The 13,398-nt window shown below is 40.8% G+C and overlaps 1 protein-coding gene across 8 annotated transcripts in view; it reads left to right on the top strand.

Annotated features, from left to right (window-relative positions):
• Positions 1–13,398, top strand: part of SYNE2 (spectrin repeat containing nuclear envelope protein 2) — a 348,063-nt gene that overhangs the window by 45,747 nt on the left and 288,918 nt on the right. For all 8 annotated transcript variants that reach the window (XM_089522735.1, XM_089522729.1, XM_089522733.1 and 5 more), the window contains exon 3: positions 10,689–10,750. In XM_089522735.1, coding sequence (XP_089378861.1) covers positions 10,689–10,750 — 62 coding nt within the window. The remainder of the gene's footprint in view (positions 1–10,688; positions 10,751–13,398) is intronic.

Raw genomic sequence — 13,398 nt, 5'->3', positions numbered from 1 at the left:
TCCATAGTAACTTCAACATTCTTCTCCAGCACCACATCTCAAATGAATGAATTCTCTTCCTATCTGCTTTCATAACTGTCCAGCTCTCACATCCATACCTGGTAATAGGGAATACAATGGCTTGTATGATTCTAACTTCTGTGCTCAGTTGTATGTCTTTACATTTTAGTATATTTTCTAGTTCTTTCATAGCTGTCCTCCCCGTTCTTAGTCTTCTTATGATTTCTTGACTGCAGTCCCCACTCTGATCAATATTTGATCCCAGGATGAAAATTTATTTACTATTTCTGTTTCCTCATTGTCTAGGTTGAATCTGTGTACATTTTCTGTGGTCATTATTTTTATTTTCTTTATGTTCAGCAATAAACCTGCCTTTGCACTTTCCTCTTTGAACTTCCTTAGTAGTTGTTCCAAGTCTGTGATGTTATCAGCTAGTAGTATAGTGTCGTCTGCGTATCTTAGGTTGTTGATATTTCTTCCTGTTATTTTCACTCATTCTTTTGTGCCCAATCCTGCTTTTTGTATAAAATGTTCTGCATACAAGTTGAACAGGTAGGGTGAGAGGATGCAGCCGTGTCTGACCCCTTTGCCAATTGGGAACCATTCTGTTTCTCCATGTTCTGTCCTGACAGTGGCCTCCTGTCCTGAGTAAAGACTGTCAGATGTGTTGGCACTCCCATGTCTTTAAGGGCGGTCGATAGCCTTTCATGATCTATGCAGTCAAAGACATTGCTATAGTCTATAAAGCACATGCTGATTTTACACTCAAAGTTTTACACTCCAAATTTTGCATACTGTTTATTTTATTGCACTGGAGATTGATTTTTTTTCACAAGGGCTACTCTGCAATGAGAAAGAGTTATAGGGATACCTGAAAGAAAGTATAATTCATCATGACAGAGAAAATTCAGAGTAAAACAATTTCTCCCCAGTTCATGTAGCCCCAGGCTAACAATCCCTGAGACACTGGCAAGTTCAATTTTAGGGCTTTTCTATCAGCTTGCCCTGATATGAAACCCTGTTTGCTTTAGCAAAGTAGTGGTGTACATAGTTTGCTGTACTATCAATACGTTTCACAGTAGATCTCCAAGATCTCAGCCAAGAAAGGAGCTTTGGACAAGGAGAATCTCTTGATTCATGTGGTTTTTTAACTAGGGATCCCAGAATATGAACCGGGGAGATTCTGTGTGGAAAGCAGGTGGTGAACCACTGAGTTATAATCCCTTCTTGGCTGCAGCGTAGGAGGGACTACATTTCAAAATATTTAAGTGACATGAAGTTCTTAGGTTCACAGCTCACACGGATCTAGCTATTATCTCATCCTTTCTTTCTAGGCACAGCACTGAAAAGTTAGTTTTGGGATTGCAGCTTCCAGAATTCTCTATCCAGTATAGGCAGTAATGGTTTCACAGGGGTAGGGGGAATTGTTCCCCTCAGATAAGAATTCTTCCCCCAAGAAATTTTCCTTGCATCCCCAAATTTCTAGCATTGGAGTGACTTCAAATTTCAGTTGAGAATTTAGAAATACAGCTAGGCTACCAAAGCTGAGATGTAGGCAAAGTTACCAAGGGAGTGAAAAAAGCAAAGATAAGGACTCCAGGGGTAAATGATTTTCAGTGTCTTGCTCTATGCAATGCTAGAAATTTGGGGACTGAAAGAACATTTTATTGAGGGGGCAGAATTCTTATTTGGTGGGGCAGTGACCTCATTTGCTCCCCCCTTGGCAGCTACACCTGTGATGCAATCACCATGGTTTACTCCAGTGGGGTTACTAGGGGCTGTGAGGTGGTGCGGCTCACACCAGATGATACCCCAGAAAGGGGGGGGGGGTGACACCCAGTCAATCCCTCCCATTGTGCACCATTCCTGCACCCCTCCCGCCCCACATGCTGTCCCCACACACACTCTTCATGGGGCAGCACAGGGGGAGGAAGAGTGTGCCGCCCCCAGAAGCCCTGCCCCCCCTCCCCCGAATGATACCTGGTGCGGGGGATGCTACTGCTTTACTCTTGGGATTTGTACAGTTAGTTTAGAAGTCATCATCTGGCAGATGTCCTCTCCTACAACTTCTTTTGTCTTTTTTTTTAATCATTAAAAATATATTAAGGTATAAAAAATACAGAATACCTGCACCCCACAAAAATATCTCAAGAAAAATAGAAGGTGAACCACAAGATGGAAATCTGAACAGGAAAAGAACCCAAAATTGGGCACTGTTCTCTTTCACAGTACAGGTTGAGTTTCCCTTATCTAAAATGCTTGGGACCGGAAGTGTTTTGGATTTTGGATTTTTGAATATTTGTATGTACATAGTGTAGCAATGAATCTCTCTAGGGGGCTTTTTAAATAGCTCAGTTAATTATTAGGTTGTGCTACAAGCAACCCATTTAGAACCGTTTCCTTATTCAATACCAAGTGAAAAGAGATCAAAGGAATTTCACAGAGGCAGAATTCTCTAAATGGAGTGTTTTGTTTTTTTATTAAGGGGGAAAATCACACAGCAATCCATGTTCACTCACACATACATACAAGGAGTAAGGAAATCAGGAGCTAGCTGTGGAATAGTTGAAGGCTGAACTAACAGCGATACCTACAATTTTGGATTTTGGAGTATTTCGGATTTCAGAATTCTGAATAAGGGAGATTCAATCTGTATAATTGAAAAATCTGGGTTGCTAGTGTTTGATCCTGTGGCTAGAGTTTGTCAGTCTCTCTGTGGCATGCGTGGGAAATGACCCCAAGGCAAACTCTGTTCTGCTTGACCTCTGATGATCTTGTGGATGGAAGAGTCCTCTAAGACAAGGATTGCAGGAGTGGATCTCCCCTCCTTGATGACACACGTTTCTTCCTTTTGTTCCCATGGCTACTAAGCTTTGGAGAGTCAAAGAAGCTGATGAGATGGAAAAGGCAGGGAGGGGGCAGGTGTGAGTTCTCATTGAACATGCCTGTGCAGGATTTTCTCTCCACGCCTGCTGATCCAATTTGCACACCATCACCAGAGCGTAATTCCCCTTCTTAACCTATTTAACTCTCATGATCGGTGCTGATGTGACAGGCGTTCATACAGATCAGCTGTTGAAGCTGATACTGTTCACTTGAATGGGTTGTGCTCCCTCTGCATGTTGTCATATCAACTCTGGCAATGTTAAATCTTGGCTCCAGTTCTGCTTACTCACAGAATTTGTGGCCATAACAAGATCCGTTAACAGAGAATGGAATTTTGCATATGCTTACTTGGAAGTTAAGTTGTAGTAAATGGAACTTGTCTTCTGATAAGATGGAACTTGTCTTCTGATAAGCATGCTTATAACTATAGCTTCTGGTTTGGCTGTGATGGTCATTGGAGATGTCATTGCCATTTGCATCGAAAGGTGTAATTAAGGCTCCTTCCTTGCAGATCCTAGCTTATTTCCCCCCTTGATTCCCCCCCCCCCCAATAATTATCACCATGCACCAATGGAGGTTAACCGACTGTATGCAATCTGAGAAATATCAACAAAAGCAAGAAGGAAGTTATTAATAGGGGATTTATCTTGTGTATATTTAATGTAAAATTAAATATAAACCATGTAAATTAAATAAGAAAGAAAAAGTAGCACATAAGAAAATGTAAGAAAACTTAATGTAATTTAATAGCATATAGTGGATGGGTTTTTGTTACTTCTTGGTTGGATACTTGGTTGGATACTTCTGTGTGGTTTTTTAAAAGATATAATGGCCTGTTACAGACTGCCAAAATAAAGCTGCTTCGGGTCTCTTTGGAGGTATGCTATTTAAATGATGCATGGGTCCTAAGAGTCCGGAGGTCGCGCCAAAGCCACACTCCATTCCTAAGCACTGGAATGCAGCTTTGGTGCAGCTTCTGGATTCTTAGGATGCATGCATCATTTAAACAGTATACCTCCAAAGAGACCCGAAGCAGCTTTATTTTGGCAGTCTGTAACAGGCCAACGGAAACTTTGACAAGTTTGGATGTTTCCTGGGTTGGTTGGTTTGAATAACAAATGTTTTTAAAAAATTAAAGAATGGCAGATAGAAATAAGATAACAGAACACAGGAACCTCCTTTCTATCTTTATTTGTCAATCCACACTAGCATTGCCTAGTAACTCTAGTTCAAGGGATAAAATCATGCACCCCTCCTAAACTAGGGCTTCTGGGATTTTCAGTTCAACAAAATCTGGCGGGCCACATGATTTGCCCCTAAGTTTAGCTTGTGGAGCTTAGGAAAGTTATTTTTCTAGACTTCAGTTCTTAGAATCCACCAGTCACCATGACTGCCCTTGCTGGATAGGGATTCTGAAGGTTGTAGGCACAAGAGTAATTTTTCCAAGCATTGACTCTATAAAGCTTTGGTTGTCACATTCACACCTGCTCCCTTTAAAAACTGAACATGCTTCTGATTGAATCCAGGACTTTCTGCCTGCAAAGCAGATGTTCTTCCACTGAGAATAATTCATTTCAGATCCATCAAATCCACAGAGGAATGTGGGTTTGAAGAAATTCAGAGTTGTTGCTATCCCAAATTATGGGAGGGGAGAGGAAGAAAGATAAACGAGAACAGTGTTACCTTTCTCTTAGTTTTGCTTTTTTAACTGGGCAGGTGCAGCCCCCGGTCTTCTATCTTGAATAGAATGTATTTATTTTAGGTCAGTTACATTGGGAAAACAACTAGGGCAAAATAAATCCAAGGTCATTTAGAGCCTTATTAAAATCCTCTGACACAAAGAGTCCATTCATCCTTCCCTTAGACAAAAAAGTCCTTTTTAATGAATCACATGATGGAAGAATCTAAGCTTTTGTAAAACTATTAAGTCCCGGGGAGAGCAGTATGGAAAAAGAGTATCCTCATGCTGAACATAAAGGGAGGGAGGAACAGCTGTAGCGACGATTGAAATGGCATTGGGTGGCCTACATGGAAGGTAATTTGTTGCTGAGTTGCGCTTTAATTTCTCTTTGCGTCATTGATTTGAACTGGTGACCATTGGAGGTGTGCCTATGATATTTTAAATAAAACATCCTAGGCACATCTCTAATGGTCACCAGTTCAAATCAGTGATGCAAAGAGAAATTAAAGCACAACTTTAAGTAAAAGCTTAAACACATTTTTAAAGTAAACACTTGAAATATGTCAATCTGGCGGACAGGTTTGGATAGCTGTAGTCAAAAAAGTAACTTTTCCAAGCTTTGTAAATAGGGATACAGAAATGACTAGTCTGCTTATGGAGAATCTGCTATGCAATTATAGGAATTGTATTTTTCTGAGACATTTAGCCTTCTCTTGTCAGTGAGCTCTGGTGCCACAACAAAGTACAGTTTGCAGAATCCCATAGCATTGAGCTATGGCTGTTAAAGTGAAGTCAAACTGGATAATTTCTACTGTAGCCCATGAGGTGCATAGTAATGATATGTTTTGGTAAGTCCACCAGGGAATTGTGATTTACTGCAATTCCTTGTTGAATATTAATTCTGTGGCAAATCCAGGTTTTTCATAGCACAGTATGTGCAATTTTCCTCAAGATCGTGTGCTTCTCATTGCAAAAAACATATTTCTATAGGATGAAGATGTAGGATTTTCACTTTTTTTGTTCTGCTTTTTTCCCCTTTTGAAATGATATAAATTCATCTGGTCAAGCTTTCTCCATTCTCTGTGCTGAGAAAGGCTACATTTATTTAATGTTTATATTGAACAGACAAGCCAAAATAAAGCTGCTTTGGGTCACTTTGGAGGTATGCTGTTTAAATGACACATGCATCTTAAGAGACTAGAAGCTGCGCCAAAGCTGTGCTCCAGTCCTTAGGACTGAAGCATGGCTTTGCTGTGACTTCCAGCCTCTTAGGACACATGAAGCATTTAAATAGCATACCTCCAAAGTGACTCAAAGCAGTTTATTTTGGCCTGTCTGTTCAAGCCCATTGTTACTTTTCTTTTTTTTACTTTTTAAAAAATACGTTATTCAGCTATTAAAGACTCCAAAGTTCTCACTTGAAACTCTGTGAGGGTGCAGTAGTACAGGTTGAATTTCCCTTAGCCGAAATTCTGAAATATTCCAAAAACCAGAACTTTTTTCATTTGCGGCTGAGATTAGTGAAACCTTTGCTTTCTGATGGTTCAGGTTTATACAAACTTTGTTTCATGCACAAAGTAATTAAAAATATTGTATAAAATTACCTTCAAGCAATGTGTACAAGGTAAAGTCGAAGGCTTTCATGGCCGGCATCCATAGTTATTTGTGGGTTTTTCAGGCTATGTGGCCATGTTGTAGCAGAGTTTCTTTCTGACAAACTGACAGATGCTGGTGAAACATCAGAAAGAAACTCTGCTAGAACATGGCCACATAGCCCAAAAAACCCACAAAATATGATGTGTACAAGATGTATATGAAATATAAATGAATTTTATATTTAGACATGGGTTCCCATTGGTATTGCAAAATCCAATAAAATAAAATAAAATAATCTAAATACCAAAATAATTCTAGTGCCAAGTATTTTGGATAAAAAGACTTGACCTGTATGGCAAAGTGTGGCCCCACCTCAAATATTAAATTAATCCTCCAGAAGCAAATAGTCTTTGAGGGAAAGCGTAACAAAAGCCATTTGTCTGTAACTTAACCTTAGTCTTTTTGTTGGACAAAGAAACAGGAGAAAACAAAAGAATGCATTGCTTCAGAATGTGGAATCCCATATTCTTCTCCTTTACTCTCCACTTCATCAATGTCACTTCCTCAACTTTCAGGCACTTCAGATAAACACAAGGCTCATCCTTCTGTGAAAAAAGAAGTGGCCAACCAGTCTTTAGCTAATCTGTCAGTACCAAGATCAATTAACATACTTGTCTGGTGTTTTTATTCTTTTCTTGAAAGCAAGATGCTGCCTTCTTTGCTGTAGTTATTGTTCTTTGATGGATTTGACTAATTTCAAGATAAAACGTTCCTCAGAGATCAGTGGCAGCTGGTGGTTTCCCTTTCAGGGGGATGATGATTTTGGGATTTAATCAAAACTTTAATTCATTGCTGAATATGTTTTGGGTATAGTTCTTTTAAAGTCTGTTCTAAAACTCAGAGCTCATCTGCTACCTCACTAACAGAACCCATCATCGGCCTCTGCTAGGATACCATCGAATCAGAGAATTGGAAGGGGCAAGGGCCGTCTAGCACAACATCCCTGCCATGCAGGAATGTACTCCTAAAGCACTATTGGAAGATGTCCATCCAATCTCTGCTTAAAGACCTCCAAAGAAGCCATGTGCCACCCCCTCCAGAGGCAATCTAGTCATCACTCAAACACCTGTTACATTAAAGAAGTCATTCCTAATGTTTGGGGTTCACCATCAACGGAAGACAAACTCACTCCACCATCTAAGTGACATACTTTCAGATATTTAAAAATGGCTATCTGAACAGTGGGTCCCTGCCAGTGTCTGTTCCTCCACTGCACCCTTGAAGCTGCTTTCTGTGTTTAAAAACTGGGGGATCTTGCACACCACTCATTGTAACATCTGTTTTAGTCCTGTGACTGAACAGAAATAAAAATACATTTTATTCCAGACTAGCCTGGTGGGATTGTAGAAGGAGCAGGACAGAAGCAGTGTTAGAGTCTCCCCTCCTTGGAGGTCTTTAAACAGAGGTTAGATGGCCATCTGTCGGGTGTGCTTTGATTGAGAGTTCCTGCATGACAGAGGGTTGGACTGGATGGCCCTTGTGGTCTCTTCCTACTCTATGATTCTATATACATTAAATCTGTGAGTTACAGTTTTAATATTTACATGTATATCCCGCTTTTTCTCCAGTGAGCTCAAGGCTCTCCTCTCCGCTTTATCATCCCAATAACACAGTGCAAGGTAGGTCAACATGAGAGAGTAGGGCTGGCCCCAAGGTCATCCTGGCTGGGTCTGCACTGAGGCAGTTTGACACCGAGTTAACTGCCATGGCCCAGTGCTGTTGAATCCTTGTAGTTCTGGCACCAGAGCTTTTTGATAGAGAAAGCTAAATATTTACAAAACTACAAATCTCAGAATTCCGTAGCACTGAGCATAGCAATTAAAGCAGTGCCAAACTTTTCTTCCAAGTTCTAGTCCAACACTTTAACCACTGCACACTGGCTCTCTGAATTGAGCAGTATGCATGAATAACAATTCAAGAGCAATTAGTTAAACACTTGTTTAATTTTACACGTTTTATTTGTGGAATTTCAGAGTTTTATAGATGGCAGGATCTTGACAGATATGGCTTTTACCTTCACTATTTCATTCTCAGATTCTCCGGCGCTTTACAGACCGCCCAAAAAGGGTGGTCTGCCGGTGCCTCCATTTCCACCATCGGGAAGCCTCTGCCTCCATTTTGTGAGGCTTCCCGGTGGCCGAAAAAGAAGCCCCATAAAGGGGCTTCTTTTTGCGCCGCGGAAATGATGCCACAGGGTGCCAATGGCGCACTCGTGGCTTCATTTCCACGGCGCGGCATGCGGACGCTAAGCATCCGGTACGTCAAAATGGCAGCGCCCCTGTAGAATGGGCGCCGCCATTTTGTACGCGCTTGGTGCGCACTAGGGTTAGGGGCGTCCGGAAAGGATGCCCCTTTCTAACCCTAGTACCAGGGACGTAGCCAAGGGGGAGTCCTTGGGGTCCGGACCCCCCCTTCCATTAGAAAAATGAATGGTGTGTGCTGCTGCACCACCGCAACCAAGCCCCATTATAATGGTGGCACTTAGTCTGGACCCCCCCCCTTCCTACAATCCTGCGGAACGGGCCTTCCTTTCTGCAACTCTTAAATCGAATTTCTTACATTCTTCGCGCTCAAAGCATATAAGTCTATAAAAGTTATTAGGCCAAAGTAATTCATACGAGCCACCTGGTTAAAAGGAATTGTACTTGTAACCTGGGGGAAAAAATTAAAACCCATTTTGCAGACCATTCTCTCCTGATCCACTTGGAGGTTATTTTTATTTGTTGCAGGTGTCCAGGTAAATTGAACAAATTAATGCGTGGAAACACCATTGAAATATATGTGGGCTAGCAAGCTCTTTTATATTACTGGTTTGTTTTTCCTTTATGTTTAATATAAATATTAATAGAAATTAAAAAGAAAATTATATGAAAAGAACTCATTAAAAAGCCAGAACAAAGTAGAACATCCCTTTGATAGCAAATTCCAGGAAGAATAGAGGTTTCTAATAATTAGGTCCCTGTTGTTACAGTCTTGGATCTTTAGCAGAATGGTTGAACAGCCATCCTCTCTATAATTAGATTACTAGGAAAATAAGAAACAGGTACAGCTTGAGCAAGCTGCTTTTTGGATCATGAGTCCCAGAATCCCAACTGGCATTGCTGGATGGAAAATTCTGGAAGATACAGTCCCCAAACATTAATGTTTCCAACTCCAATTTTATGTTGTTGTGGTGTGCCTTCAAGTAGTTTCTGGCAACCTGAAGTCAACCCTATCATAGGGTTATCTGGGGCTGAGAGTGTGACTTGCCCTAGGTTGCCCAGTGGGTATTATGGCCAAATGGGTAATTGAACCCTAATCTTCAGGTTATACCTCCTAAAATTCTGGCAGTTGTAGTCCAAAAATAAGTAACATTTCCAAGCCTGGATAGGTAGTTTCACATGTCTGTGTTTAAATGGGAGATGCCCTGCATGCAAGAGACAGCAAACAGGGGCAATCTAATGTGAACTTCCAGCTTTTATGTTGACAATGGCTGCGCTAATAATTTAATCCTGTCTGTGAATGGAGAGCAAGCTAATCCTTGGCTGCTGTTTCCATATTTCATGTTGACGACATGCAAATGAAATACAAACCACAGTAGCCTCCTTGAACATTCCTAGAAGTTTAAAAATTAAGAGCCCAGACAAAAATCTTATCTAGCAAAGAGATCCCAAAGACTGATTTTGAAAACAAACAAATACTTGTTTAATTTTACACGTTTGATTTGTGGCAAATTCTGTTGAGTGCTTTTGACTTTCTTTCCTTTAAAGTCTGCTTAACACAAGAAAGAGAATTTTTCAGCTCTCCAGATGTGTGTTAGGCTGCAGCTATCAGAAGCCTTAACCAGCATAGGCCGTGTTGAGGGATGCTGGGATCTGCAGGCCAACAACAACTGGATGGCTGCACTTCACCCACCCTGAGTTTAAGAAGATTCCACTTTATATGTGAAACAAACCACATCTCCTCAAATTCACCTCATCATTTGCATATTTGTAGGAACATTCCTTATATATTTGAGAATGGAGGTGGTGCTTTTAATAACAATGTTTTCAAAGTGTTCTTGCCATAGAAATCATACCAGTGGTTTCTTTGTTTTCCCTCCATTATTTTGGTTCTGCTGGTTACCTGCTGCTGTCAGACAGAAAGAACTCCCTTTACTGATACTATCCCTAATACGATCAGAAATGCTTTTGTTTAAAACTTTGCAACTTTCTTAAAAAGAATGATGTGGCTTCAAAGGCTTGTCCTACAATGTTTTACACTGGAACACTAATAGCTGAGTTTAGATTTCATGTGCCAAAAATCTGACTTTTTCTTCCAATTCCCCACAAAATGACCAGCTGGGAAGAATCAGGCATTGGTCCAAATGTGTTTGATCTGCTTTGTTTCCACAGCTGTGCAAAAATAAATATTACTGGATAATGAATGCATTAATAATCTAATCCTAACTTATGGACGATTCTTCTGTTTCTTTTTTTAAACACAGCGGAGCAGGAGAGTACTCAAAAGCGAACCTTCACGAGCTGGATCAACTCGCAGCTGGAAAAGGTAAAGACATGGCAGAAGGGAGATAATAACTCTTCTGAAATCCATCAAAATTTACAATAATGCACCAGATCTCCCCCCCCCCCCTCATGTTAAATAGCTGTATCTCACTAGAGTAATTACACTGGAAAGGGGTGGGGAGGCTTTGTTTGAAGGAAACATGAAAAGGCCAACAGAGTGAATTCAAAACAGACATGTTGTTGAAGGGCACTAACTAGGGCTTCATCTGCACTGCAGAAATAATGCAGTTTGGCACTGCTGTAACTGTCATGGTTCCATCCTATGGAGTCTTGGGATTTGTAGTTTGTTGTGACACAGAGCTCTCTGACAGAGTAGGCTAAATATCTCCCAAAACTACACATCCCAGAAATCGATAACATTGAGCTTTGTCAGTTAAAATGTTGTCAAATTGCATTGTTTCTTTGATGCAGCTGCAGCCTAAATAGATTTTAACCATTTGTTGTTACGCGCCGTCAAGTCATTTCCGACTTAGGAGGACCCTAAGGTGAACCTATCCTGGGATTTTCTATGCAAATTTCTTCAGAGGGGGCTTGTTATTCCATCATCTGAGGCTGAGAGAGTGTGACTTGCCCAAGGTCACCCAGTGTATTTCCATGGCTGAGTAGTGATCTGAACCCTGCTCGCCAGAGTCATAGTCCAACACTCAAACCATTATACTATGCTGGCTCGGATCACTAAGTAAATAGGCACAAATCCTCCTTGCATATCCTCTCACCCTGAGGCCTTGCCATTCACCAACAGATCAACACAGAGATTAACATGCAAATCATTTCCTCTCAACTGAGGGCCATACAAAATATATATACCCCTCACACCTTCATGCCACCATTCTCTGAATATACCAGCCACAGATGCAGGCGAAATGTCAGGAATAAATTCTTCTAGAACATGGCCACATAACCTGAAAATCCCACAAAAAATTATTTTAAAAAATCTGTCTTTCTCAAATGCAAGTTTTAATGACCTAACTCAGTGGTTTGCATACTTTGGTCCTCCAGATGTTTTGGTCTTCAGCTCCCAGAATTCCCGATGTTGGCCAATCTGGCTGGGGCTTCTGAGAGTTGAACTCCAAAACAACTGGAGGACCAAGGTTTGGGGACCACTGATCTAGCTTTCACTGAGGTAAACTTTAGTCAAGATTTTACCATTTTGGAATGCAGGGTGGGGCTGACATGACTGAATACTTCTGTTAAAAATCTCCCTGACATATATTTTTTTGTACGGAAAGATTTTTTTTCCAAGTAGAAGAGTGTTTCATCATGTAAGTTCTCACCTGCAATCCAAAGCCCAGCAATGGATGTGGCTGCTTCATTTAGAATTGGCCTTTTTTGGAAGATAGGAAAACAGCCGAAGCAGAAAGCAGAACAGAAGCCATAGAAAGCTCTTCCCTTCTCACACCCTGACATACCTTAGTCTTCTTCCCAGGTTGCAGTTTGCATGCCACCTGTAAATGTCAAGAAATCAATTTCTGCTTGAACCATTGTGTTAGCATCTTCCTGCCCATCCCTCCTTCTAGCAAGAACACTGCTTTCTCTTCCACCTCTTCCTCTTGCTTGTTCTTCAAAAGGCACAGATTCATTAATAGGTCATCTTAATTTTTTTTTAAAAAACCTGAACACCAAAATGCATTCAAAACTGTTCTAGGAACAGGGGCTTGTGGTGTCCTTGGTGCTAGTCAGTTGGCACTGTCTATAGCCACCTTTTTTTTAATTGCTGAAAAGCTGCAGAACAGGTTTATTCCTTTAAGGCTTGCCTTCTGAAAAGAAAATAACCAATTGGTCCTGAATGCAATAAAGTTGTTTGTAAACTAACCCAAGCACTCTATAAATGCCTTTCATAGATCCTTCTCACATGGGCAGTGAGTGTGGTATTCTAGATGACTGGTCAGTCAAGATTAATGCTACATCTGCTCTATTAATTCAGCATTCATGACCATGTAATGAAATTCTTGTTGATGATATCAAAGTCTAATACAGTCCCAATATTCTGTTGACACAGTGGCCAGACAGTTTTCATTTTTAAACTAGCAGTAACTACATTTTATGTCATTATTTGTTTTGTTGTTGTGTGCCTTCAAGTCGCTTCTGACTTATGGTGACCCTAAGGTGACCATATCCCAAGGTCACCCAGTGAGGGGATTTGAACTCTGATCCTCATAGTCGTAGTCCAGTGCTCAAACCACTATGCCACACTGCTCATTTAAAAACAAATTAGTGAATTACATTTATATCCCACTGCTACTGAGCTGAAGCTGGTACTAATGGTTTTCTTCTTTCCCACATCATATCCTTAATGATACTGTGAGGTAGGTCAGGGTGAGAGAGAGAGAGAGACTGGTGCAGACACCCAATGAGTTTCATGGCTCTGTGAGAATTAGAATATGGATTTCCAAAAGTCACCTCTTCAAGCAATTCACCCCACAGGAGTAAAATCACAACTAAAGATATTTTCCCTTTCAAGGACCCTCAAAATGAGCTGTCTGAAGTAGCCATCTCACTCCTCAATGGTAAAACTGGCTCATTTGTTTAAAAGGCAAAAGACGCCAGGGCTGGATTAAGGCATGCTGAGTTTCTCTCTTTCTCTCTGTGTGTTTATGTGCCTTCAAGTTGCCTGTCTACATATGGCAGCCC

This window comes from Sceloporus occidentalis, unplaced genomic scaffold, assembly GCF_023333645.1.
Source record: "Sceloporus occidentalis isolate IW3139 unplaced genomic scaffold, rSceOcc1.0.p SCAF_4, whole genome shotgun sequence".
Taxonomy (NCBI): Eukaryota; Metazoa; Chordata; class Lepidosauria; order Squamata; family Phrynosomatidae; genus Sceloporus; species Sceloporus occidentalis.
Note: the sequence above shows the minus strand (reverse complement) of the source record. Positions and strands in the feature narration are given on the sequence as shown.